At 35.7% G+C, this 26,997-nt stretch overlaps 3 protein-coding genes and 1 long non-coding RNA gene across 6 annotated transcripts; 1 reads left to right on the forward strand and 3 right to left on the reverse strand.

Annotated features, from left to right (window-relative positions):
• The first annotated feature begins 31 nt into the window (after positions 1-31).
• LOC111309767 (uncharacterized) lies at positions 32-3,212 on the forward strand. 3 transcript variants are annotated; one of them, XM_089765715.1, is made up of 7 exons: positions 130-290; positions 610-1,030; positions 1,145-1,371; positions 1,607-1,717; positions 1,838-1,993; positions 2,232-2,473; positions 2,673-3,212. In XM_089765715.1, the coding sequence occupies exons 1-7, from the start codon at positions 278-280 to the stop codon at positions 2,994-2,996; spliced, it is 1,494 nt and encodes a 497-aa protein (XP_089621841.1). In that variant the 5' UTR covers positions 130-277; the 3' UTR covers positions 2,997-3,212. The 3 variants fall into 3 exon arrangements, with proteins under 3 accessions (XP_089621842.1, XP_089621841.1, XP_022764512.2); XM_089765716.1 differs by lacking the exon at positions 610-1,030 and having other exon boundaries at positions 32-290; XM_022908777.2 differs by lacking the exon at positions 130-290 and having other exon boundaries at positions 360-1,030.
• On the reverse strand, positions 3,014-4,809 carry LOC149516756 (uncharacterized). The gene is made up of 3 exons (XR_016345111.1): positions 4,671-4,809; positions 3,817-3,927; positions 3,014-3,419 (listed from the first exon to the last, which is right to left on the reverse strand). It is a non-coding gene; the product is annotated as an uncharacterized LOC149516756 (long non-coding RNA).
• LOC111309748 (uncharacterized) lies at positions 4,595-10,915 on the reverse strand. Its single transcript, XM_022908758.2, is given in 6 exon segments — positions 4,595-5,064; positions 5,066-6,224; positions 6,307-8,522; positions 8,609-8,929; positions 9,181-9,285; positions 10,560-10,915. Coding segments are annotated over 4 exon segments (3,669 nt in total). The 5' UTR covers positions 8,798-8,929; positions 9,181-9,285; positions 10,560-10,915; the 3' UTR covers positions 4,595-4,959.
• Positions 10,916-13,636: 2,721 nt separating this feature from the next.
• LOC111309778 (proline--tRNA ligase, chloroplastic/mitochondrial-like) lies at positions 13,637-19,604 on the reverse strand. Its single transcript, XM_022908795.2, has 11 exons — positions 19,041-19,604; positions 18,888-18,944; positions 18,673-18,783; positions 18,415-18,501; positions 18,208-18,321; positions 17,914-18,120; positions 16,983-17,120; positions 15,459-15,620; positions 14,937-15,136; positions 14,074-14,157; positions 13,637-13,950 (listed from the first exon to the last, which is right to left on the reverse strand). The coding sequence occupies exons 1-11, from the start codon at positions 19,392-19,394 to the stop codon at positions 13,809-13,811; spliced, it is 1,656 nt and encodes a 551-aa protein (XP_022764530.2). The 5' UTR covers positions 19,395-19,604; the 3' UTR covers positions 13,637-13,808.
• Between the last annotated feature and the right edge of the window lie 7,393 nt (positions 19,605-26,997).

Here is a 26,997-nt window from a genome sequence, read left to right on the forward strand (position 1 = left end):
AAGTGTCATCAACACAGCACCCATTATACTCAGGTTTTCTTTGATCCAGATTGCCATACATCTGGCTGTGATCCTGGGATTAGGGAAGCTATTTCGCTTTGATCTAAAGCTGTTGCTTATAGCATCAAATGCAAACGTTGGAGGCCCGACAACAGCATGCGGAATGGCCACGGCCAAAGGGTGGAGTTCCCAGTATTCTTGCAGGCATTTTGGGCATTGCCAATGCTACTTTTATTGGCAATCCTAAAATACATGGAAAACATTCAAAGATTGTCCTATGCCAAAATCAGGTTCTCTTCTGTGTCCCATGTGATTTAAACTTTAAATTAGTTGGATCTTAATGCTGGGTTAAGAGTTTCGAACCCTAAAAAAACTATCCAGATGTGTTATTTTACTCAATTACACTTTTATCCTAAATTTGACTATTTTAAATGTCATAAAAATATATGAAAAAATATTTAAATATAATTCAATTTAAAATTTTAAAATATATTTAATGAAAATAAAAAATATTTATATATAACATATAAATACAAATTATGGATGCATATTCCATAAAAAACCACAAAAAAAAACAATGGTTGACGAGTATTCCGCAACTGAAAATAGAAGCACTCCACGTCCAACTTCCAAACAAGCAACCAACTCTTTCACCCCCACCCAATTGCTGTCGACGCTCTGACGCCGGAGACTCAACGAATATGGCATCGAAACTTCCGTTTCTACACATAACTCGCGCCCCGGCTGAAGTTCCGGAGCTCCAACACCCAAATTACCGTTGCAGCCAAAATCTCCATTTTGCCCCAAGCTTAAGCAATTCATTTGCCCAAGACTCGTCTTTATCATCGTCAACCAGCTGGCCATCTCTTTACAGAAGCCAAACTTTTCTTTCTCCTCATTGGTTGCACCAAAACCCTAACGCTAAGCGACTCGTAACGGTCAAATCTCAATTGAACTTCCCTCTCATTTCTCCCAACGACCAATGGGGCACCTGGACTGCTCTCTTCGCCACCGGTGCCTTCGGTATCTGGTAATATCACTCTTCCCCGGTTTTCTAGAAGTTTTTAATTTCAGAAGCAATGGTTTTTTCTTCATAATAATTTGTGGATAGTATTTATGATTGTCTACTAAATTGAACTTAAAGGTCAGAGAACACAAAGGTTGGGAGTGCATTGAGTGGTGCGCTGGTGAGTACTTTGATTGGACTTGCTGCTAGTAATTTGGGGATAATTTCTTGTGAAGCTAAAGCCTACTCAATAGTGCTGGAGTTTGTGCTCCCATTGGCCGTTCCCTTGTTGTTGTTTAGAGCAGATTTGCGATGTGTGATTAAGTCAACAGGGAAACTTCTCCTAGCTTTCTTGCTGGGATCAGGTAATTCCACTTCTCAACAGAGTCTTGATGCCCCAGTTCAATTGATCACCTGTGTAATTAGTCTTGTTTTTTTTAGGTGAATTTTACTTGTTTTAGTGTCATTATTTTGGGTTAGGATAGTCCAAAACATTTATGACTTTAATGTGAGCTTTTGCTTTTGGTTTCTCGCATTCTTTGCTAGGAATTATTATTTATTTTTTTTTTAATTATTTGGTTTCCAAATTTTGCATGACAGTGGCGACAACAGTTGGTACAGCATTGGCATATCTGGTAGTGCCGATGAGAGCACTTGGCCAAGATAGTTGGAAGATTGCCGCTGCCCTTATGGGTAGGCATATTGGCGGAGGTAACGTATTCTAGCTTTCTAGTATCATAATAGATATTCATGATCTGATTCCATTGTTTCTATACACTTCTTTGTCAGCACTGATGAAGTTATTTTTTATGTTGTTTTTATGTTGTTCAGCCGTCAATTATGTTGCCATTTCAAACGCCCTTGGAGTTTCTCCATCTGTTTTAGCAGCTGGACTAGCTGCAGACAATGTTATCTGTGCAGTATATTTTACAACACTGTTTGCGTTGGCATCAAAAGTACCCCCTGAGACGTCAACGTCACCTGCAGGTGTGCAAAGCTCCTCACTTTGTGTCATTTGAGAGATTGATTTCCTTGTCTTCGTTGTAAGTGTACTGCTTGTCCAGATAAATGGTCTATTTCATGAAGTTTCGTTTCTACATTTTATATTTTGAATTTTCTCAAATTATTTTTTCCTCACCCTCTGTTCAAATGTGAATGCTATAGAATTATGTGGTTATGTTTCAAAAATTGTATAATCTAATTAAAGTTGTTGAGACTTAAGCAGATGTTGCAACGGGTGATGGGTCTCAATCTGGTGGCAAAATTCCTGTCCTTGAGATAGCTACAGCTCTTGCAGTATCCTTTACCATCTGCAAACTTGGAGCTTATCTCACGAAATATTATGGCATTCAGGGAGGTAGCCTGCCTGCAGTTACAGCAATTGTTGTTATTCTGGCAACTGTATTTCCTACCCAGTTTGGCCGTCTTGCACCAGCTGGGGAGGCTATGGCTCTCATTCTAATGCAGGTAACTAATCATTATTGGAAGCCGCCACCAGCCTCAAGCCCTTTTTTCTGACTATTTTTGTGTAAGGGATTTCCTTTGCATATAGCCTGTCAAAATTTTAACTGCCATCATAATTATCATCCTATGTGCTAAATTTGGATCTATTGTGGGTGTATCTACAATTTTGGCAATGATATATAATATATATTTTTTTGAGCAGGTATTTTTCACTGTGGTGGGTGCAAGTGGAAACATATGGAATGTCATCAACACAGCACCCAGTATATTCATGTTTGCTCTGGTTCAGATTGCCATCCATCTGGCTTTAATCCTGGGACTAGGGAAGCTATTCCGATTTGATCTAAAGCTGTTGCTTATAGCATCAAATGCTAACGTTGGAGGTCCTACAACAGCATGTGGAATGGCCACGGCCAAAGGTTGGAGTTCTATGGTTGTTCGTGGTATTCTAGAAGGCATTTTTGGCATTGCCATTGCCACATTTCTTGGCATTGGCTTTGGAGCAACGGTTCTGAAATACATGTAAAACCTTCAATTCCCGTATTCCAGAATTTGGCTCTGTTATCTATATTCTGTAAGCTTGAAATCAGTTCAGTCACAAACTGTTCTAACTTCATACTAGAATACTAGTGTAAGTCAGTTAAATTAATAAGAATCGAAGGGGGAAAAACCAGATAAAGAGCCATTTGTTACATTACTATCAACTGAATGAGCTGAAAGAATGAGAAGATTGTTTCTGCAACTTTAGGCCCAAATAGCTGGATCTGGCTTACAGTGATAATTTCATCTTCTTTTGTCATCTTTCTTCTCCTCATTAGCATTCTAACTGGTACTATGTGCACCCAATTAACCATAATTCCGATAAGATATACGCCCGTTCTGCAAGAGCAGCTCTAAACATGTCGTTCATATGCATCGCCATAGCCATGACAGCAACTGCTGCTTTTCTCTGGAACAAGAAATAAAACGGCAAGGGATGAGACAGATTCAAAACATGGATACTCCGCCAACGATGTAGCCGGCATGGTCTAAAAATGCTGACAGATAACTAGAAAGCGTCCTGCACCAGTCTCTACTCCAAGCCACCAAGGTCCATTAGGGGTGAAAGACCAGACTTGAAAAGTAAGTTATTCTTCGTCAGGGATCTTTCTATAACCTGACAAGGAAACTTGTTGGTTAAAGAAAGAACCATGGAATTTGTCGAATCATTTCCCGACCAATAATGAACGAATTTGCGTTATGACATCCAATATATGTATGTAACAAATTTTCTTTTATCGTGGCAGCAAAGGAACCAGAGTTGCCGTTATTGAAAGTGGGCCGCAGGAAATGCGGCAAGAAGTTACCGCAATATGTTCATCTGGTTTGGCAGATAAACTGCATTTTGAGTCGCACCCGGTGAGCGAGTAGAGGAATCGTCCCTTTACATCTTTTTTTATGTGCTTTTTGCATCGAGCCTTTAAGAAAAAGGGAAAAAGTTAAGCAATTTACCCCAAATGCAATCCCACGGGGTAAATCACTCTTCTCGATCTATATCTGTAATATTAAGAGGATTTAGGTCCATTGTGAACGTATGTTTTCAGCCAATAACATTTGAATTTTAACATTTCGCATATTAACTCTCCACTAGAGTTTCTTATTGCCAGTTTTTAAAGCCCTAGAAAGAACCCTGTTAAATTGATAACGACCCAAAAAACATAAACAAAGAATTTCAATTCTTCAAGTGATTTGGATTTAATGGCTAGAGCCATTTGTTCTCTATGTGAAATGTTTCTGCAGCGGCATGATCACCTTCTGATAAGGATACATAGAGTGAAGGAGCCATGCAAATTTTACAACCAAAGTTATTTGCTTATTAATTTCCGGAGTCAATAAAGCAATAGCCGAGTAGATATCGATGAGATGAGGTTTATAAGTGAGAATTTATTTGTAGGTGAATATGTAAATATAGTGGTGAGATAACTGCACACTTTTATTGTATTTTAAATGCCCGCTTGTTAAGATCATCCTGTTGAAATTATTCTTTCAACTTCACCAATTAGCATTGGGCAACATAAATGAGCTCTTAAACCATTACTTATCTTTTATAGCCATGACGCAGAGAAGATGAAACGATAATACTAATGAGAAAAAGCCAAATTAAATTGATGCATTGCAAAAAAAAAAAAACCCTTAATTAATTTCTACTCAACCGCTATACCTTAATTGCCTCATACATAGAGGTAGCGACAACCTTCTAGGCACGAGGAGAGCGGCCATAGTAAAGAGGGAACTGTAGAAAATAAGAAGGAAAAAAAATGAACACCAAACCTAAGAGGAGAAAAAAGATTTCTTTGCCAAGGGAGGCTACCAACCAAAAAATCAGGCAGAATTTAGATGCATCCTGCCCAATAAATGGAAATGATAAAAAAGCTGAAAAAAGGATCTCCCACCAACCACAAAACACAGCCCAAGACTAGGTAAGGAGAAAGACATATACCTGTTCAAAGCTACGCATCTCCCTTTCCAACCAAATCCTCTCGGGGTTGCATCTTAAAAGTCCTATCTTCACTATCTGTCCTGGGTGCATCATCAGGCCTCCTATATGAGACCCCAAACTGCACTAGTCATGGTTAAAGAGTTATTAGCCACATATGAATCTTCTGCATTATACCGAATGCGACGAACTGCACCATCTGTATCATATCGCCTCACTCGATGAATCATCTCATATCTGCTGCCATTTTTATCATCATCACTGCCTTCATATTTACAACCTTTACCACCAACAGTCATATCTGGAAATCTTCTGGGTCGAATCATGGGTCTCGTATAATCATCTGAACTTAATTTTCGAATGGGGTGCACTTGATCAAATCTTTGGCCCTGCCGAAACATCCTCACAGATGATTTCCGCCCCCTAAAATAGTCTAAACCAGAATTTCGATCCTCAAGCATCCTGGAACTTCGCTGCGGTGAGATGCGACTTCTAGGTGGGGATATGAAATCCTCTCCATAATCCACAGTAAAGCGCTTTGTAAATGGCAACCTCACCCTATCTATCCTAGCATCAGACCTAAAATCTGGTGACCTGCTACGACGTCTTGAACCCTCATTTCGATCCCTCTGTAATAACAAACCAATGGGCGAGCGGCTCCTTGATCTTGACCGAGTTCTCTTGTAAGTATAATGCGGTCTTCCACCATGAGGGGAAATGCTTCTTTCTCTCCTGCCTAAACAATGTGGCATGCGACTAAAATATCCTGTGCCATCATCAGGAATATGCCTGAGAGATTCAACTCTGATGCCCCTATTAACCCCTTGTGGATATCTTCTAAGCCTCGTCCGATCAGGACTGTTATCTCTTATGGTTGGCATTCTTGTACGCACATCAAAAGAATCATCTCTTTCAGCTGGTGATCTCCTTCTAAGGAGAGTTCTGTATGCACCATTGGAGGGGCCCATAAATTGCCTGTTAATGCGGTTGTCAGGTCTTGCAACACCAGCAGCTTCCAAAGGTGCTTGGTCTGTGGCCACAGAATATCCACGGCTCTCAACTACACTTTTTGGTCTCGGGCGCCCAAAATTATAAGAGCCATGATAAATAGGCGCATGCTGCCGTTTAGAATCCCAATAATTAGCTGAAGGATTGAAAAAGTAACCACCCCCTGGGCTTCTGCCACGCAAATGTGAAGCAGATCTATCCCTCCCCATGAATTTGTCAGAGCCAGCCTCCCTTTCAGCTTGAGGATATGAACCATCAAAATTGTCGGACCTGTAATATCCGAATAATCAGAAATCAATCAAAGATAGAAACGTAGATAAAATTAAAGAGACAATGGTCCCAAAAAGTTCACCTGCTTCTCTGAATAGGATCAGATGATAATGATCCTTCAACACGTGAATGCAATTCCCTTTTAGATACCTTAGATAAATCTACTCTAAGATTGTAATCTTCGACATTAGACCCATCCAAGCAATCATTTTTCTTTGTTTCAGCATCAGGCATTTCCACAGTTCTCACCTTTAAGCTCACTGAATTTTCCCTCAAAACCTCTCTAATTTCGCAAGATTTAAAATTTCCAGATACATCCGGACTTGATCCTATTTCTATCTTTAATTTCTGATCACCACTATCAGCTTCCAAGCCAAACGATCTTTCTTCCTCAAATTCAGTGTCATAGTCCACCTGTTCAGCTTCCTCCCAACATTGAACATCTGATTCCCTGAATTCCCCATCCTCGAATTGTGAATCATAACCAGCCTGAAGTTCTGAGTGGTTTCCCATGCCAACATTCAATGCCTTATCTTCAGAAGCAGCTAAGTCGTGGCTTTCTTTAGGAGGATCATTCAGGTTGGCCTTATCCAAGTAGATTGTAGGACCATTAAAATTGATTCTACATGCCTCATGAGTGAAAAGCTCGCCAGCTCCTGATGTAGCAATGGCATTTCTGGAAGACTTTTCTGACAGTAACTCAGACCCTACATGAACAACAGAATCAACTTGAGCAATATAAGCTGATGAAGCACCATCAGTTCCTTCCGTAGCCTCCATTACATAATCATCTGATATGGACATATCTTCAGACTTTGGTGAAAAATGGTAAATGTCCATCTCCTCTGCCCCATTTCCATGCTCAACATCACAGGATTCTTGAGGTTGAGGATTGTCCAGGTCCTGAGAAAAAATTTTGACATCATCCAACTCAGAATCTCTATCACAATCCTTCTCATTTTTGCTAGCACTGGTGTTCTGAATGTCATTAGCAACTGTCCCTAAAACTGGTACAGAGGGAGAAGCATCATCAGACTCTTCCACCTTAAGACTTTCTACACAAACAGTTTTGCCCGCCTCTGCCTCAGAAATACACCCTACTGTGCTCAGCTTAATATCATGAGTTGACAATGATGTTTCTCGATCTTCCTCAGACACCCAAGTACTCTTCTCTGATCCAGGAAAAGGAGGATGACTAAGGCATTGATCCATGTTTACTGCCTCAATGGAAGCATTTGTGTTAACAGCAGTGGACATCAAGGAATTCTCAGCATCAACCACTAGCACTGGAACATGTTCAGTTTTGTTCTCGCCGGAGCTAGAGCATCCTTCAGATACCTGTTTCTCTCTACTCAAATCATCAGTCCCAACAGATATGTTTTTCAAGCCTGAAGTCATCTTGTTAACCGCATCAACATCAGGTGAAACTACTTTGTTCATAGTATCATTTTTGCTATCTTGAGGTTCCTTAGTCTGCAGCTCTTCACTTGTCACATAAATAGTCTGCAGCTCTTCACTTGTCACAGAAATATTATACACAGCATCCTTTTGAGAATCAACATTCCCACCATCAGAAGGCTTAGTCTGCAGCACTTCACCTGTCACAGAAATATTATCCACAGCATCCTTTTGAGAATCAACATTTCCACCATCACAGGGCCAAGCATCCATTGAAAGATTTAAATCCCAGAGTAACCTATCATCTGGCAAGGGGATGGACCTTTCTGTTGTTGTATTATCCTTATCACCATGAGATTCATTCAAAACAGCAAAGGAATCAACCTGGAAAGATGAACCATCAGTTTTACCTTCACTTACTGAATCTTTTGGGGAGCAACAAGCTGTCTCCAATGATGTAATAGTTTCTTCCAAAGGCATTGCAGAAGCCGAAGACTCAACTCTCTCTTTTGTTGATTCTTCTACTAAGGGATTTTCCTCATTTTTTTCAGTAACATCATCACCGATTCCATCAATGCAAGCAGCAGCTGCAAGTATTTCAATCCCTGAGAAATCCTCAACATCATTTTTTACCTCTGAAAACTTCTCATCATTAATACTAAGAACAGTTGACTTGGTAAAACAATCAGATTTCATGAGCCGTCGCCTCTGAGCTGAATTTGAACCAGTACTTTGACCCGGAGCAGGTTGAAAATCTACATGTTGTCCAGAGACTTCAAGGTGCTGAGAAGGGGTCGGTGGGGGTGGTGGTGATGGAGATCGGAAAACAAATCTCCTTTTCTTTATTGGAACATGCTCTACTTTTTCGCTAAAGCGTCTTCCTAGAACATCTACACCAAGCTGCTAATAGAAAAACAGAGAATTAGTTGAAACAAGTGAGAACAAATGAGGGTATTTTATATAAGCACTAATGAATATGATTTAACCTTCTCTGACTCAGAAACCGTAACATCCTCCACTGTTCTGCCATTTTTTTCAGCTAGACCCATTCCCACCAAGCTTTTAGTACCTGGTTTCCTTGTACGTCTCGTTCCACTCCTATTCCCCTTTGTCACTGTCTTCCAAGTCAAGTCAGGGTTTATAAAACTTGTGAGTTCCAGACCTACTGTGCTCATTATGCCTGTAGAAACAGATCCTATATCAACTAATGGTCTACCACGACAAGTCTTGCAGGATCCCTTGGCTTCTTGCTCACTACTTGTCACCAGAGCCGAAGAGAAACTCCTGGTGCAAGCACAAACACCGTTCTGCAAATGATTAAAACAAAGCTCCAATCAAATATGCATTCACAGTAAAAATGAAATGAAATACACGTGCTAACATGTACAAAAAAAAAAAAAAAATTTCTATCAGCAAAATTTTCATTACTAGCACATGAATAAAATAAATATGTGAATTGATGAGGCTATTATTATATGAAGTTATGTAGCATTTGAGCCCTTCGTGCACAAAAAAATTGCCTTTTTGTGGAATAAAATAACAAGGCCTAAAAACTTACAGTTAATTGGGTTCCTCCAATCTTGTCAGATATTTAACAGATCAGGTAGCTATATCCAGGTAGCTATAAAACTCAAGTATTCAACACCTTATGTGGCTATCCTGCCTGCAAAATAACAACATTCAAGAACAAGATCAGCCATACATACACAAATAAATAATGAACAAAGGTACAAATAAACAAGCTTAAAACATCCAATCCACTTAATAAAAGAGATTTTTATCATCTGCATATTGAGCCCCAAAGCTGATTATAAGAGACCATCAGCATATGCCTCCAAAGTTCATTTACCTTGAGGCAGATCATGCTGACAAGTTTTGATGTCCAGGAAACTTCCCTCAATTGAGAATGTAACATTGGATTAAATTTGTTCCAAATGCTTGGAAGCAGGGTTCTTCGCAAAAAACAAAATATATATTGTAAAAGTTTCATCATCAAAACAAGTACAGCTACAGTTTTTAACAAACTGTGTTTTTTGCTATGCATTATTTCCACAAAATTACTTCTGGTAATAATAGAAGTATAGTTGTTTCACTCTATGCCAATAAAGACATGGCAGCCTAGCTACCTCATGTCAAACCATTTGACCACTGCCAAAATATCAGTAAAGATCTCCTAGTCTCTTCAAAGCGCAAACATTATTCTGCCCTTCAATAGTTCTACACCTCTTTTCTGCAGCTATGGAGTTTTGAGTTTCACAAAAATTCACATGAGGCTCCTTAAATCAGAGAAAAATAACCCAAAATCGATAGATCCAAATCATATAAACATGAAATTCCAAATTCATCAGAACATAAACACATCAACAACGCATAGGCAAGCAATCGGTCTATCTAACAAAAAATAAACACCCTAAAAATTTCTATCTAATCAGTCTATCGCCAAAGCAAGACAGATCCCAGAAAAGTCTCTAAGTCTCGATTTGCCAAGCAGCTAGGTCGATTCCATGAAGTCAGACTAAAACAGACAAATAGCCTAACTCTTGAAGCCTATAATTGGCCCAGAGCCATGGTGACGCCTATTTGTTTGCAATAAAAACTCCTTCCACAAAAGCTCCTGCAGCTATCGATGCCAAGAGCCTCATGGACAAAAGTCCTCAGCAGCGAAGAAGGATAATCAATTAAATGACGCCTAGGTCTAAGGTTGATCTAGAGGAATCGGAACAAGAAATCCTCTTCTCTTCAACAAATTTCTTCAATGAATTCCTCGATAAAAAATAACCCCTAAATCTGCTCTTCCTCTGATTAAGATTCTTTGAGATCTGACAAAGGCCGAATCCAATGGAGACTCCACAGCTTTAATTTTTTTAGAAGTAAGGGAAAACTACCACAAACAAAGCGTAGAAATTCAAAATCTAAGTTTTTTTTTTTTTTCAATACCTGTTTCTTTTGTCAAAAAAATAAAATAATAATAACAATCGCTCCGCCAAATTTGATGATTTGTCGAAATCTTTTTCCAGTTTAAATCTCACAAATCGATCGCATCAAAACAAATCCCGTCAAAACTCCTCCGTCGATTCCGATTTTTCCCCTCCTTTTGTTGTTGTTAATTCAGTCATCGAAGATAAAGAAGTCGGCTTTTTCACATAAATAATGACCATCCAATGGTCGAACCTTCAAAACGCCTATCCGCACTTTCTCTCTTTCAACTATTTCACTCTTCTTCTTCTTCTTCTTCTTCTTCTTCTTCTTCTTCTGGTTGTGGGACGACTAGCTCCTTCGCTGTTTGAATCAACACGGAAGATGCCCTATCTCCACGTATTTAAGATGGACTTTGTGCCGATTTTGTCCTTGTCTTTGTACCCGTTCTGCCGGAAATGCCCTGGTTGGAGTCTTACAATTTGAGCCCTTGCCAGCAAAAGAATTCGTACTAAAATTTTTACAAAGAAAAAAGAATACAAATAGATAATAAAATTCTGGAACCCTCGATCTGAGTGCCTTACACCGCAAACCAGAGCAAAAAGCCCAACAGCAAAGTCAATAGTCAAATAGTGACCAATCAAGGGCGCAATTTGTTGACTATAGGGATTTATCTTTTTTTTTTTTTTTTTTTCTTTTTGTAAACGACTTACTAGGGATTTATCATGGGCACGGCAACCACTAAACTTTTTCGTTTTTTTTTTAATTTTTTTTCATTCTACCCCTCTCTTGTTTCGGAACCCTCAACTCTTCCATATTTACAGGTAGCTCCCCATAATTTATTCTTCAATTACTTTTTAGAAACAAAAAGGAATATAATTAAAATTTCTACCTACCGATTCTTTTTCTTTTCTCCAATTAGATCTGTTTGTTTGTAAAGGTTAGCTAACCAGTAGAGTATAAATGTAGCCTAAAAATTCAGTAGTATAAAGTTTTTAATCAAAATATAAAATAGAATAAATAAATTAAAATTAAAACAAGTACTCATAAATATAAAATTAAAACAATACTTATAAGACAAAAAGAACATATAATCGACGCACGTTACTCTGAATATTGTTTTGCAATTATCAGCAAGTAGAAAATGAATTTAAGGAAAAAAAAAAGGTTTTGGGGTTTTTTTTGCAAAGCAAACATGATATTCAAATTTTCTCATAAATTAATATCTGATATCATTTTTTTGATTTTTGGTAAAAGTTTTAAATAAAATATCAATGATTATAAAATGGATAATTTTTTTATTTTTATATTATTTTTATTTTTATTTCATATTCAACAGATATTTTAAATTTATTTATATTCTCATCTTATAGATAAATTTAAAATTCGTATCCATAATATTTTTTAAAAAATAAAAATTTTTTAATCTATTCATTTTTATTTTGTACATATATAATTTTTTATAAATATATATTTTAAAATAAATATATTAATTTTAATTAATTTAAAATAAAATTTATATTATTAAATAAAAATAATTTATTAAATATATTATATTAATTTTTATTTTTATTTCAAATTTTAATTCCTGATTTTATCTCTATTAAGAAAAAAAAATCAAATTCTCGTCGAATTTGTATAAAAATAACATCTCTAAGTCCTGGGCTCCCACTTTTCCCTCCGCGAAACCGCGTGACTTTTATTCCACGGAAAGAAGCCCCCCTCTCTCTTTCTCTCTTTCTGTCTCTCAACGTCATGTAAAGAAGCCCGACATCAACATGCCACCCAAACCCAAAGTCAAAAGATTCCGCCTTCGGCTGTTGTCAATTATAAGTGAATTAGTCCAATTGCATCTTAGCCTTCCACGTCGGGAGACATGGCCCACCCAGTGCTGAATTCAACCGCCCTGATGCCACCGCTAATGCGTTTGTCTGCGATTAGGCCCACCACTTTCTTTGCTTTCAAGCACCGTAGGCCCCAGCTGAATAGTAAGAGGTCCTTGATAGCAACACTTTCTGAAGTTGTCTTCCTCTTGCTCTTTAAGTTTTATTTCTTTGGAGTTCCGACCCTATATTTTTCCCAATTTTCGATTTTTAACCCACCTTTTTTTTCTGAGCCTAACTTTAAAATCTTTTTGCAAGTATAAACACCAATATTTTAATGTATCATAATTCACATAAAAGTCCCATCAATAATTTAGAAAAAAGAAAGAAAAAATGAAACTATCCTATTTATCCAATAGCCACGAGTTGAAGCAAGTTAAGTTTTCAAAGAAAAATCTGGTAAAAGCACGATGAAATGTGTGTGTGCGTGTGTGGCAATACCTCTTCCTACTCTTCAAAGTCCAAAGAAACCGAGGATGCCCATCCATCATTAAGTATTTGAACAAGAAGACATTAATTGGGCTTTGACTACATACATTTTCATCCACAAACTTCAGCAGAAAGAAAAGATTTTTCCACTCAATTTGGCATATCATTTATATACGTACAGTAGAACTTAAATAGATGAGAAAAAAACATTCAAACAAACCGTAAGTGCCATTCCAACACCCTGTGGCCAAAATCCAAAGAATAATAAATACCCCAACTAACCAAAACAAAAGCGGAAAGTCATATGCCTTGTACATGCAGGTGTGTGTGTTACGGGTCGAGACTTAAGCTCCGAACTCGCACGGTTCCGAGACCCGGGCATCCATTCATTCGACGTCTCAGATCAGCCTAACTGTCATGATTCATACCCTTGTGAGGTATTATCCGCTCTAACCCCCATGGCATCATGATTTTATCCTACAAAAGACGCCTCACAAGAGAGAGGTGGTGTGAACCCTTTTATATCCCAGTGACCTTCCTATTATGTTCGATGTGAAATTCAAGACTCTTACTTAAGTCTGTGACATATGTAAGTGGCTTAGGAAAGATCTCAATCTATCTGGCTACTTTAGTATGCATAAGCTATGCCCAGATTAGCCATTTTCATGAAGAACCAGTTATAAAAACACAGCACCATGTAAAGATATACAGATCAGTATCACCTATTTAAAAGAATATTGCTATGTCAGACCATAACTATGAATTATCTCGAAATGGAGCAGCAAGGGCATAACCACACTACAAAGCTTTGAAAATGCATAAACCTTATGCTGTTTCAGTAAAATGTATACATGTTTATACAGGTGAGGAAGAGGACATAGAAACCTGGACAAAATTTATGACATCTAACCGCAAAACTGGATAGTCAGCAAGCTTGAAAATCAAGTGTACCAAAGACTTAATAAGATTTGGCAAAAATGGCAACTTCCTTTGCAGGGTTGCCTGTCATCAAGCATGTCTTGGTCCCCTGGGGCTGTTCAAAGGGGAAACAGCGAATTGTTGCCCCTGTTTCTTCTTTAACTCTTAATTCCTCTGCATCACTGCACCAATAATTGAAACATATGGTTAGACTTACAAATGTGCATGTCTCAGAAATATTCTGTCGAATGGATAGTCGAAATGATTCAGATATAGCTCTCGTCAATATCTTAGAAGTACTCTACCTAGCTGACCAAGGACCCCTAGCCCATTTGCCCAAGGATATTACTTCCTTGAGTTCTTTATAAGAGCTCACATCCACAATGTTACTGCAAAAAGAGTCAAGGAAGCATTAGAAAGAAGAGCAATGAACCCCAGGAAAGTGCAGAGAAACAGAGAAATTCTCAAAGAACTCCACGAAGCTTTCCACAAAATAAAAGCTCACAAGAGCAATAGATGCAATAACCCATCAATTTAATGATCATGAAACCATACAATCTACTACTGGCAAGACAAAAATCTAAAAATAGTACTTGGAACCACTGTCAGAAATTCAAAATCCACGTACTCATGCTAAATTCTTTATTGTTTCTAGAAGTGTCGATAATAGGGACTTGCAGGTAAAGACAGTGGCAACACTTAAAAAGAGATTCCACTGGTTTAATTAATTAAGTAGATAAAAGATTGATACATAAATATACCTTTCAATCAAGATATCAATTCTACTAATTTACTTCTTTAGGAATCCAGATTGATTATCTAATGAAAGATGTTAAACCAGCTCTTATATAGGTTGTTATCCCTATTCATCAGGGTGATCATTGAAATGAAGACAGCTATTTTTGTTAGCTCTGCAAAACAAGAGGCTAGTCATACAGTTTAAGATCTGTTATTTACAAATGAAAGAACAGGTTCACCAATTCAGTAATGCAGCATCGATGCTTTAGCTTGATGTAGTTATCATATACCTAACCAATGGTACATTACTAAGCTTGATTCCAATCCAAATAGCTACTAGGTGATGAGCAACAGAGGTAAAAAAATTAGTGGTTGGTCAATCTATCCTTGGCTTGAAACTGTTAATAAATGCTTGAGCAAGAAAACACACCTGTCACGAAAAGTTATTGCCTTCTCAAGAAGAGATGATTGGATCTCATCCAACCTGTCTTTGACATAAGCTTCTAATATTGAAGGTTCCATAGATATTCCAAAAACTTTCCCTTGCTTCCCAGGAACATCTCTTCTAGATATGACGACACTCGCACTTGAAACATCACGGGGACCAATTTCAATCCTCAGAGGTACTCCCTACAAAATCATTATCTAAAGCTTCAAGCAGCCAAAAGTTAAATATATATTTGCAAAGCAGTACTCTCTAGAAGAGAGAGAGAGAGAGAGAGAGAGACTTGCTTTCTAAGCAAAATAAGATCAGACTATGTTGCATAATGAAATAATATTAGCATGCAAAACAACAGAAGGGACAGATAAGGTTTGCATGCAAGCAGATTTTTTAAGTTTTATGAATTTTCTAGGGGTTTTCCTTATCACGGCTTTTAAGTTTGAGCAAGAACCTAAAGTTGAGGAATAGCTTTCACATGTCAGAATCCACATTTAAATGTAAAGAACATACCTTCATCTCCCAGAAATTGAACTTCCACCCTGGTGTCCTCTGATCTGTGTCATCAAGTTTAACTTTAAGTCCAGCTGTTCTCAGAATTTCTGCAACAGATGATGCAGCATTTAGAACTCCTGTTTTTTCATCAACCTTCTTCCAAATTGGTACAATTACCACCTGATAGTGTATGATGGACAACATAAAAAGACAATCATCATAAATAGAACAGAAAACTGTAAACCAAACTTTAGTTTTATTATATGTGCATGATAACTTGAGAGATAAATAATATTCTAATGATTTTAAGTGTCGTACAAATGGTCAATGGTTGGAGTCACCACAAACACTGTAACAATTAGCAGATGCAAACGAAGATCATTCAAAACAGCCACATCTCAAATTAGCTTACAGGTTAGTAACATACAAGATAAGGAGAAAAGATCACTAGGCACTGGGGCCTCTATACTAACGAGTATCTTCTCCCTTAAGTAAGATCAAGCAGTCTCATAAACATCAGACTCAGCAGTCAGTAATACCCTATTGAGACATCAGTCTAAATTGCACTGGTAACCCCACATTGTGAAACTGCTTTGTCTTCACATAACATGATTGAGCTATTAAAAAACTGGATACTAGGATATGGACTCCAATTATCTACATATTTTCTTCTTTTATTTTCCCCTTTCCTTTCTTTTTTGAGTATTATTCTAGGTAAAAGAATTATCTCTAAGAGGACATCTCAATGGTTGGACTTTGGTACTTTGAACTTGGATATCTCAAATTACTCTCAAGAGAACTGGGTGTTTATGGGATGAGAAAGGCTACTCCGTTTTGTTACCCAAAGCTAAATGAGCACCAATATGCAGGTATAAATCCAAAAAATTTGTTTTCAAAATAGTTATAATGATAACACCACAATTACTTTTCTATGAGCAAAAATTTGTATATATATGCTCCCCTTATACCTTTAAAACAAGTAACATTCCTAATTCTCTTGATATTTATTTAACTTCAAAACATCATTATGCATCAATGTATTGCCTGAAGATAAATAAACAACTTCTAATTTCCACAAAGTAGTTTAATCGGGGGTGCCAGCATAAATCATTCTACTTCAGAAGTTCCACCTGACAAAATGGACCACTCCAAAAAGGGTCCCAAACTCCATTTTGCCATAATTTCTTCAAAACCAATAAGTTTTTTCAGCAATCACAGAAAATGCCAAGTTAAGGATAGCTATGATCAAATAGCAGACTCCGCCTCCAAATAATTTTATGCCAGCAGCATATTGCCTCTAATCAGAAAAAGACCAATCAACTGATGCCAACAATAGTCATGCCATCTATTACAATTTATCAACAAAAGACTTTTTTTGTTAGGGTACAAAAGAGGTTGCAGTTCAGGGATAAGGGAATGGGTTGCAGGTACTGCTATTTGAACCCTAGACCTATTGGATGCCACCTTTTAAAGGTGACTACATGAACCAATTAAGCTAAGTTCCAAGTTAAAAAAAAAAAAAAAGAGGGCATTTTCACATGCCTGTATAGGTGCAATTTTTGGAGGAAGCATCAGGCCAGCATCATCTCCATGGGTCATGATAATACCACCAACAAACCTCGTGCTGATAGCCCAAGATGTTTGCCACACATGTTGCCTTTGTCCATTTTCATCAGTGAACTATACAAGCACAAGTGTCAGTCAAAAACCTTAATTGTTTATGGAGTTTACTAATATAAAAGCAAGCAATGAAGTGAAATAAAGAGAATCAACTATTCATATTAGCATTTGAAAGGCCTATCAAAAAACAAATATTGAAGAACAATTTTTAAACTGTAAAAAACAGCAAGCCTGGTTTTGGCAGGACAACCATAAATGGATAATGGAGAGCTGAACTAGTACACAGAAAGATGTCAAACTTATAGTGTTTAAGGATTCTAATAATTTAAAAAAAAAAAAGTATCACTCACTTTTCCTGTCTTTGGCGTTGACATTCTGAAAATGCTAGGACCAAGAGCAGAGAGAATACTGAAGATACCAGAGCAGTTGAGCTTACAACAGGGGGAAAAAAAAAGAAACTAAAGCTACCTGTGTCTGAGGATAACAGACAACCAACAAAAGATGCCTATATCATCATGAAAGTGTCTTTCCAGAAAACTGAAGGAACTTTTTTCAAAGTTCAATCGAGTAAACCAATATATCTATGTGCATTGGACTGATCAAAAGGTCTTTATTTGAAAAAAAATCCATGACAGTACCCACATTCAATAATGACTCATGCTTTAAAGATTTAACCACAAAAGATAGCAAGTTCATATTTCAGTTATGTGAAAGTAATATTAGAAATGCTATGTTTGCGAGCAATTTCCTCAATATTTTACTTCATTGGCGGACAAATTATTTGCTCCTTACACGTGCATCCACATTAGGATCGAAAAAGAGATCCAAAAGGAATACCTAATGTATCAATCACCTGAGTCCCAAAAGCACGGGAGAAGTTTTGCCCAAGATTGTGGCTGGTTCCAGCTTGCAAGGCCTTACGATCACCCATCATAGCCTCTATTGTGTATGTTTTATCAGCACCAGCAAAAGTTTCCACTTTAGATTTTCGACCTGCAATTACAGGTATTGCAGCTTGCTCATAAGCAAACTTTGTATAGACATCAATCATCTGTAGTGCCTGCAGTTCAGTAGCATCCAATCCTTTAATAAAAAACATTACCAGCTAAAATCATCATGACAAAGCCATAGGCAAAGAGACATAAACCTCTTTTTCTGCCTCTTCTGGTGTGGCATGAGCAGTGTGACCTTCCTGCCACAGAAATTCAAGAGTCCTCACAAATGGTTTCGTGCGCATCTCCCATCTTGTGACATTTGCCCACTGAACCAAATAAAAAATAATAAATCATGGGGAAAAAAGTGATAGGTAAACCAAAATAATGTATAACCATGCAGTAAGTAACTAAGCTTATACCTGATTAATCATGAGAGGAAGATCCCGATAACTATGAATCCATTGTGTAAACATATGATTTACTATGGTTTCACTGGTAGGTCGAACCTGCCACAACCTCAGGAAGTACAAGAATCAAAGACAAAACTCAGGTCATGCCATCATGGTTAGTCTTGAACGAGCATTTTTCATTAAAAAATCATTCATTTGTAATGCACTTGTACGACTCAGTAATCTTATAAACAAATAGAGTTAAGCTAAGTAACACCATATGTGTACCACAAGTTTCTCTTCGAGTTCCTTTCCTCCTCCAATTGTAACAAGAGCTAATTCTGGACTAAATCCCTCAACATGGCTAGCTTCTTTCTCTATAAATGAGTATGGAATAAACTGCAGTCACAAAATAAATTTTCAAAACCATTAACATAAAGTAATCAAAGCAATGAACAAAAGGATACCTAAAAGTTATCAAAAAAAAAAAAAAAACCCCACACCTGAGGAAAGTACATGTTACTGTGCCCAGTCTCCTTGAATTTAACATTCAAATAATCCTGCAAGTTTTTCAAAATCGACCAAAAATATATTTTAAAAAAAGAGCGATGGAAGTGTAATAGTAAGTAGTAGAAATTAGAAGAAAATGAAGCCACCTGAATTGCCTCCCAAATAGCGTAACCGTAAGGGCGAATAACCATGGTACCACGAACCGGACCGTAATCAGCAAGTTCAGCATTGGCAATAACATCAAGGTACCAAGCATTGAAGTCCTGAGACCGAGGCGTGATGACTCGGTCAGTGTTCGCTCGGTCTTGGAATTGGCTGCTCTTTTTGATGTCCACCCGGTCTTCTGTTTCCGGTGGGCTCGAAGCCGCGCTCTGGGAGGAGAACCCCGCGGCTAGAGGCGGACGGAGATAGAGGGGCTGCCGCAGAGACAACTGGGAGCGGCGGGCGAAGGAGGGAGAGAAGAGGGAGGTTAGCGCTGGTAGTCTTAGAGACGATAACATTTTTGGGAGTTGTTCGTATGGGGCTTTTGCAGTTCGTCCCTGAGCTTTCCTTGTGGTAGGGGAGATGAGGTTTCTGAAGCGGGGAATGTGAATGTTGACTTCGATGGAGGTCTATGGTCGTTCGAGATTTTGTTACCGTCGGATTAATAACGCCTAATCGGATCGTGTGTAGTTGGGCTGAAAGGCCCTTGGTTGATCCAAAAAGGGTTCAATCCAACATAGCAAGTAGCGACATATATAAAGGTTCATAAAATGGTTGATGGGTTTTTAAGCCCATTGACCGGGGGAAAAAGCTGATTGGAACATGTCCAAATATATAGAAAGGCTCAAACAAACGTGTGGTCTATGCTATTGGCATTGCTGCTGCTGCCTGCTTATAAGCCTGATATACTACTCAAGTAGCAGTAGCACCGATGTGCATTCAAGGGGAATTAATGCTTTGTTAGATATGGTGTTTCAATCCACCTATAACTGACACACGGTCGTGGTCAGCCCAATGCTCAAAATGATTAGCTCGTTCTGGAGTTCTGGTAGCGGATGGAGAGACGATCGCTAGACAAGTTGCGCTTAGAGATTGGTCTTCAATCAGTAGCCCAGCCATCTCAACTGGTTCTTAGTTTTTCAGGGGACTCTTGGACTGCAACAAAAGGGAAACTTACGAATTTCAAACAAGAATGAGAAAACCAAAAGGGAAACAAATTTTGCAGGGACATGGAAATTGCTACTAAATAACAAGCCTGTCTGGTTTGGCATTGGAGGTGTCCTTGAAAGGGATTATTGTCCTGAAAAATCTAAACCAAAGAACATTGGATTCAAAATTAGATGTCTAAGCAAACTAAACCACAATGAATATTTAGAATCTTTCTAATTAAGCCAAAAAGGTATGAGTTTTCTTTAACCTTGTTCAGTCCAACCATTTATTGAAACTCATTCATATGCATAGAGCGTTCTTGAGCTTTGATGCATTCCTGATGGATGTGAAGAAAATATTCCTCTTCTATCACAATGCTTTAACTTGCATTTCAATTCTTTGCGGCAGTCTGGCGCACGCAAAGCTTGATCGAGTTCAAAATGTCAGAAAGTGCTATACTGGCATTAGTCTACACTTAGAGACGCTCTTTTTTTTGTACGCACCTAATGGAATCTTACAGGTAGTAGTCGTCTCTTTGTCAGAAATGGTGTTCTGCTTTGGAAGAGGATTCATCGAATTGGATAAGTCACCAAGTGGTTTCCTCCTTTCCTTTCTTTGGTGCTTTAGAAACGTTCTTTTGCTCCGCAACAACTCTTGGAGAAGAAAAACATTGACTCAAATCACATAGTGATGGGATGGTTTATATGTAAGAAAAAAATTTTATATCACCAAAAAAATGAGATTAAGATGTTATATATATATATATATATGAAATATCCAATCGATTAGGTTCATCCTCCTCAACGAAGAGATCTTAGGTTCGAGTCTTGTCGGTGGCTATTTGTTGAGGTCATCTCGAATGCACGACCTGTAGCTACCTGTCTTAGGCTGTTAGGTACGGCACATCTTGCCCTGACTTGGGGGACTGAGCAGTCTATCTACCCCGAATTTTTCTTACAAAAAATATATATATCCAAAAACCTAATAGCTTAAACTTTTGGGCTAAATGGTTTTCAATATATATGTATGGGTTCTTTAATGTGCTCCCATGGCTCAAAGTGTGGCTTATCTCCTCAATAATTGGTATTAGAGTTACGGTTATTTTTTAGATATTGATATAAAAGTAACTCATGATAGAAGTAAATTTTATTTGAGATCATGAAAAGTGATACAGGTTCCATGATAAAATTAACAGCATCAAATTATTCTATTTGAAAGCTTATGATGAAAGATCTTTTATACTGTAAAGATTTGTATAAGTCGGTATTGGGTGATTTAGTTTTGTATAAGCCAATATTTGGTGATTTAGTTAAGCCAACAGATACGAAAAATGAAAGTTAGAAGAAGCTAGACAAAAAGACGCTGAATACAATCAAAAAATAGATTGATATTAACGTATTCCCTCATATAACACAAGAGACAATTTGAGAAAAATTAATAGCATTGTATGAAAGAAAAAATGCATGAATAAAGTTATGCTTATTAAAAAGCTTGCAACCTTATGGTACAAGTGTAGACGATCGATTACAGAATATTTGAATGATTTTCAAGATATATTCAATCGGATGACTACTATAGAACTTAAAATGGATGATGAAATAAAAGCATTGTTTCTTTTAGGTTTATTGCCAGACAACTTAAATACTTTAATTGTGACTGTTCTTAATTTAGCTTTTGACTATAATGTGACATTGGAGATGGTAAAAGATAATATGCTTAATGAAGAAACAAGGTGAAAAGATTCAGACTTTAGGAATCAAGCTCTTATTGCAGAGAATAGGGGTAGAAAAATCGACAAAGGTTAGAAATCAAAAAGTTGTAGTGAGTCTAAGATCCAAGTTCAAAAATAAAGTGAAGTGTTACCATTGTGATAAACTTGGTCATATGAAATAATATTGTAAAATCTTGAAGTAAAAGTGAAACAATGAGAAAGACAAGAGTTCAAATAATGGTAATATTACAGCAGTGAATTCAGATGTAATTCAATTACCTTGATTTATACATATGGTGATTGTAATCATGTTAATGATCCCGACATTGAATAGATAATTGACACAGGAGCAGTATATCATTTTATTCCTAAGAGAAAGTTATTTATAACTTACAAAGCAGGAGACCCTACTTGCATTAAGATGAAAAATAAGAGTGTGTTGTAAATTGTTGGGATTGGCAATATTATTGTACAAACTAACACGAGCTATATGTTGACTTTGAGTGATGTTAAACACATTTTAGATATTAAAATGAACTTGCTTATGATTAATGCCCTTGATAAGAAAAGATATGAGAGTCACAAAATAATGGACAATAAAAGCTTCTCAAAAGATCTATGGTAGTTACAAGAAAAAAATTATGTTGCACAATGTATAAGTTATGAATACAATTAAAAGGCAAATAAATAAATGTCGTTGAGGATGATGCTTCAGTAAATATGTGGCATAAAAGGTTGGCACACATGAGCAAAAAAGGGTTATAAGTTTGGTAATGCAGTCTCTAATTTTCTTGATTAAAGGTATGTTTCTCGATTCATGTTATTATTATTTACATGACAAGCGTTATAAAGTTTCTTTTCGTAAGTGTTCTCAGAGAAAAGAAAACAAATTAAAATTGATTCATTTTGATATATATGGTCTCATTAATGTTAAATCATTAGGTGATAGCAGGTATTTTGTTACTTTTATTGATGATGTTTCACGTAAGATTTGAATGTATACGTTGAAAAATAAAAGTCAGATACTACAGTACTTTTAAAAATTTTATGTCATGGTAGAAAGGATGACAGAGTTACCCTTAAAGTGTATTCAGACTAATAATGATGGAAGATACATATCTAAAGACTTTGAAGAATATTGTTCAAAGTATGAGATTTGGCATGAAATGACAGAAATTAGAACACCACAGCATAGTAATAAGCCAGCCATAGTAATAAACCAGATGCAATCAATTTTGAGCAGAAAAAATAGTTTTCTCCATCAGAGAGTGTTGAGTAAGGAGAGTCTCAACCTAAGAGATTTACCAAAAAAATCGACCATCTACTAGGTATCTAAGTTCATATTTTATTTTAGTTACTAGAGGGAGCTAAAGATCTTTTAAGATGTGCAGACTACTCCAAACAAAAAGCACTGGTTAAAAGCAATAAAAGAATAAATTGAGCCATTATGAAAAATTAATACATATAATCTTGTTAAACTTTAAAATGGGATAAGGCTGTTGAAGAATATATTGATGTTTAAGCTGAAAAAAGATGGTGACAAGCTAGTAAGGTACTAAGTTCGATTAGTGGTAAAAAAATTTTCTTAAAAATCTGGTATTGATTTGATAAGATATTCTTTCTAATTGTGAACATGAGTTCCATTAGAGTGAAACTGAGATTAATAGCTGATCTGAATCTTGAGCTTGACCAACTTGATATTAAAACTACATTTTTACATGGTGACTTGCATGAGAACATTTATATGAATCAATTTGAAGGTTTTAAAGTGAAAAAAAAAAGAGCATTTAGTTTGTAAACTGAAAAAAAAAAAACTTGTATAGCTTGAAACAAGCTTCATGGTAATGGTATAAAAAGTTTGATTTTTTTATGATGAGTCACAGTTATAAAAGAATATCAACGGATCCTTTGTCAAAAAAAATTTTGATGATAACTTCATTATTCTTTTATTATATGTTGATTCTAAGAGAAGATACTGGTATGATTCACAAGTTGAATGAACAATTGTCTAAGTCTTTTGATACGAAAGATTTAAGTCTAGCAAAATAAATTCTCAGTATGGATATTATTCAAGATAGGAGAGCTGAAAAACTATTATTGTCACAAGAAAAGTATATTAAAAGGGTGCTTAATAAATTTAACATGCAATATACTAAATCAGTTAGCAATCCATTTAACATCCATTTTCATCTAAGTAAGAAATTTTGACCGGTGACTAAGAAAGAGCAACTAACAATGTCTAATATTTTTTATTCTTCTATAATTGATTCTTTAATGTATCTTATAATTTGTACACAACTTAACATTAATCATACAGTTGGTGTAGTGAGCATATTTTTTTTTAATTCAAAAAAAATTCATTAGAAAGTAGTAAAATAAATTTTTAGATATTTGAGGGGCACCTCAAAAATATATTTGAATTATGAAACTACACAATCAGTTATAGAAAGGTTTACTAATGCCGATATGATAGGTGATTTTGATAGTAAAGGTCTACTTTGGAGTATTTATTCACTTTTGCAAGAGAAACTATATCTTGACAGTCTAAGTTAAAAAAATATATTGTCTTATCAACTACAGAGATTAAATATATTACAGCAACTGAAGTAGGTAAAGAAATGGTTTAGATAAAACATTTTTTTCTTAAATTAAAGTTAAATCAGAAAGAATATATGATATTTTGTAATAGTCAAAGTGCTTTAGATTTGAGTAAGAATGTCATGTACCATATTAAAACAAAGCATATTGATATTAGATATCACAGTGCTTTCAGTGATTGAAGAGCAATAAATGCAATTGAAAAAAATTCATACTGATAAGAATGCAATAGATATGTTGACTAAGATAGTTTTTAGAAAAAAATTTGAGCTCTATAGTAACTTAATCAGAATGGATTCCTTAACCAATATAAGTTTCAAATGAAATTACTATAGTCATAAATCTCTTGCTAACGGGACTAAAGGGAGAGATTGTTAAGAATGTGAAATCTAACCCCATTCCCATTTGGTATTGGTCAATTAAAAGGCCTGACACATATGACATAAATAAAAAAACCATTAAGACATGATTCAATAGAAAATCATAAGGGAGAAATTAAAGACGACAAATCAAACCGAAATCATCGGGTTTTGACCTGACCCGATTATCTATGGTCGAATTTAAAAAAAAAAAAGATTTCGGGTCAAATCGGGTCAGTTTTATTTTTTTGAATGGTGGATTTAGGTCAGATCGAGTTTATATGAAACCCGACCCGAAATATTTACCAAAATACCTTTTATCTTTATCTTGTATCATGAACTATGTTTAAATTTTAGTTATTAACTTATGCTTGTTTAATATTTGAATTTTAGTTTACTAAGTTTTATATATTTTACAATTTCATAATCTATTGTGACAATTTGTGAGCTTTAATTTACTAATAGGGCGTTTGGTTCGGAAGAATCTATACGTTTTCTCCTGGAATCTTACTATTAGGTATTTAATTCCAATATTTGGTTCAACATAATCTGATTCTGGAGAAAATTGATAGATTTTCAATAGTACCCAAAGTCCTGAAATTAAAAACCCACATCTCCCTGTGGTATTCTAGAATTCCAAGGGAGAAGTAACGTTATTTTTAAATTTGACTTGACTAAAAAATTATGAAATAACCGTTATCATTTTGAAAATCATGTTTAAAAATGAATGCAAGTTAATTATAAGTTTCTACTGGTAAAAAATTTGATTTATATGTGGCATTTGGCATGAAAAACTCTTTCAATGATCTCTTACAAAAAAATTGAGTGGGGTTATTCAAGGCATTTATGACCAAAAATATCTTGAATAATTTCTTACAAAAAATTTAATAGAAGTTATTCAAGGTATTTTTTGCTATAAATACCTCGAATAACCCTATTTAATTTTTTATAAGGGATTATTAAAGGCGTTTTCTGGGCGCAAACACCTTGAATAATTTCTTTAAATTTTTATGAGTTTAGGGTTTAGAAATTATTCAATGTGCTTTTAGCCAGAAACACCTTCAATAGTCCTATTCAATTTTTTGTAAGAGGTTATTCAAGGCGTTTTCTGAGCAAAAACATCTTGAATAATCCTCTTAATTTTTTTTGAATTTAGGGTTTAGGGTTTAAAAATTATTCAAGGTGTTTTTTTGTCATAAACGCCTTCAATAATCTTCTTATAAAAATTGAAAAAGATTATTCAAGGTGTTTTTACCATAAACGTCTTGAATAATCCTATTTAATTTTTTGTAAGGATTATTCAAAGTGTTTTCTGACCAAAAACACTTTGAATAATTTTCATTGATTAAAAATTAATTAAATTTGTTAATGCATGTAATATATTTAGACTATAATTTGTTAAGTTTTTAATAAATTTAAATTAACAATAAATTAAATTCGAATCGAATCGAATCAAATTTAAAAAAATAATATTTTTAATAAGTCGAAGTAGGATTTTCAACTAAAATCTCCAGGGCGAGTCAAGTATTGAAAAAAATTATTAAAGCTTCGAGTCAAAAATATAAAAAGCAAAAATATGATCGAATCCGCTCTGTTGCAAACTCTAGGAGAAATAAACCATTACAATGAACATTCACATACTAATCTTGAAAAAAACAATCAGCGCGCAATGTCATGTCCTTGTTTTTTAGCAGAGCACTGACTCAAAACTGTTTGACTGTACAAGTTAGAAGCTGATATTGTAGGCATCAAATTTATACGGAATTTTAATTAACTAATTATTTTTTATGTATAATTAATTTTTGAATTCAAATTGTTACGTAAATTTTAAAATTATCATTTTGATAAATTTAATTAATTTTAGGATTTTATTAAAATTATATATTTTAATAAGTGATTGATCGTGTCTAACCAAAAAAAATCGATAACAATTCTATTTTTCGTTTTTTTATTTTTGTTTCTAAATTTATCGTACAACTCCAAAATTATTACGGATAAATATAAATGAAAATTCTAAACCAAAATTAAAAAAAAAATAAAAGGACAATATCAAGTCATTTCAAGTTCACGGCAATTTCAACCAAAAGAACACTCCACTGGATTATCATCATGAAAATGCATAGAGCCAACAGACAAAGTGAAGAAACAACATGTAAAACTTCAATAAATTTCTTGACACCAAAAAAAGAATCCCATTTTTTCTATCAAAAGCGGTTATCCAAACATTCGATCCAAAAGACCATCAGATTATTGAAGTCTTTCTGATGATAATAATTCTTGGGAAAGAGAGACTATTAAGTGTTT

The sequence above is a fragment of the Durio zibethinus genome, chromosome 9 (genome assembly GCF_047325235.1).
Source record: "Durio zibethinus cultivar Kanyao isolate XHJ-2024 chromosome 9, ASM4732523v1, whole genome shotgun sequence".
NCBI classification, from domain to species: Eukaryota; Viridiplantae; Streptophyta; class Magnoliopsida; order Malvales; family Malvaceae; genus Durio; species Durio zibethinus.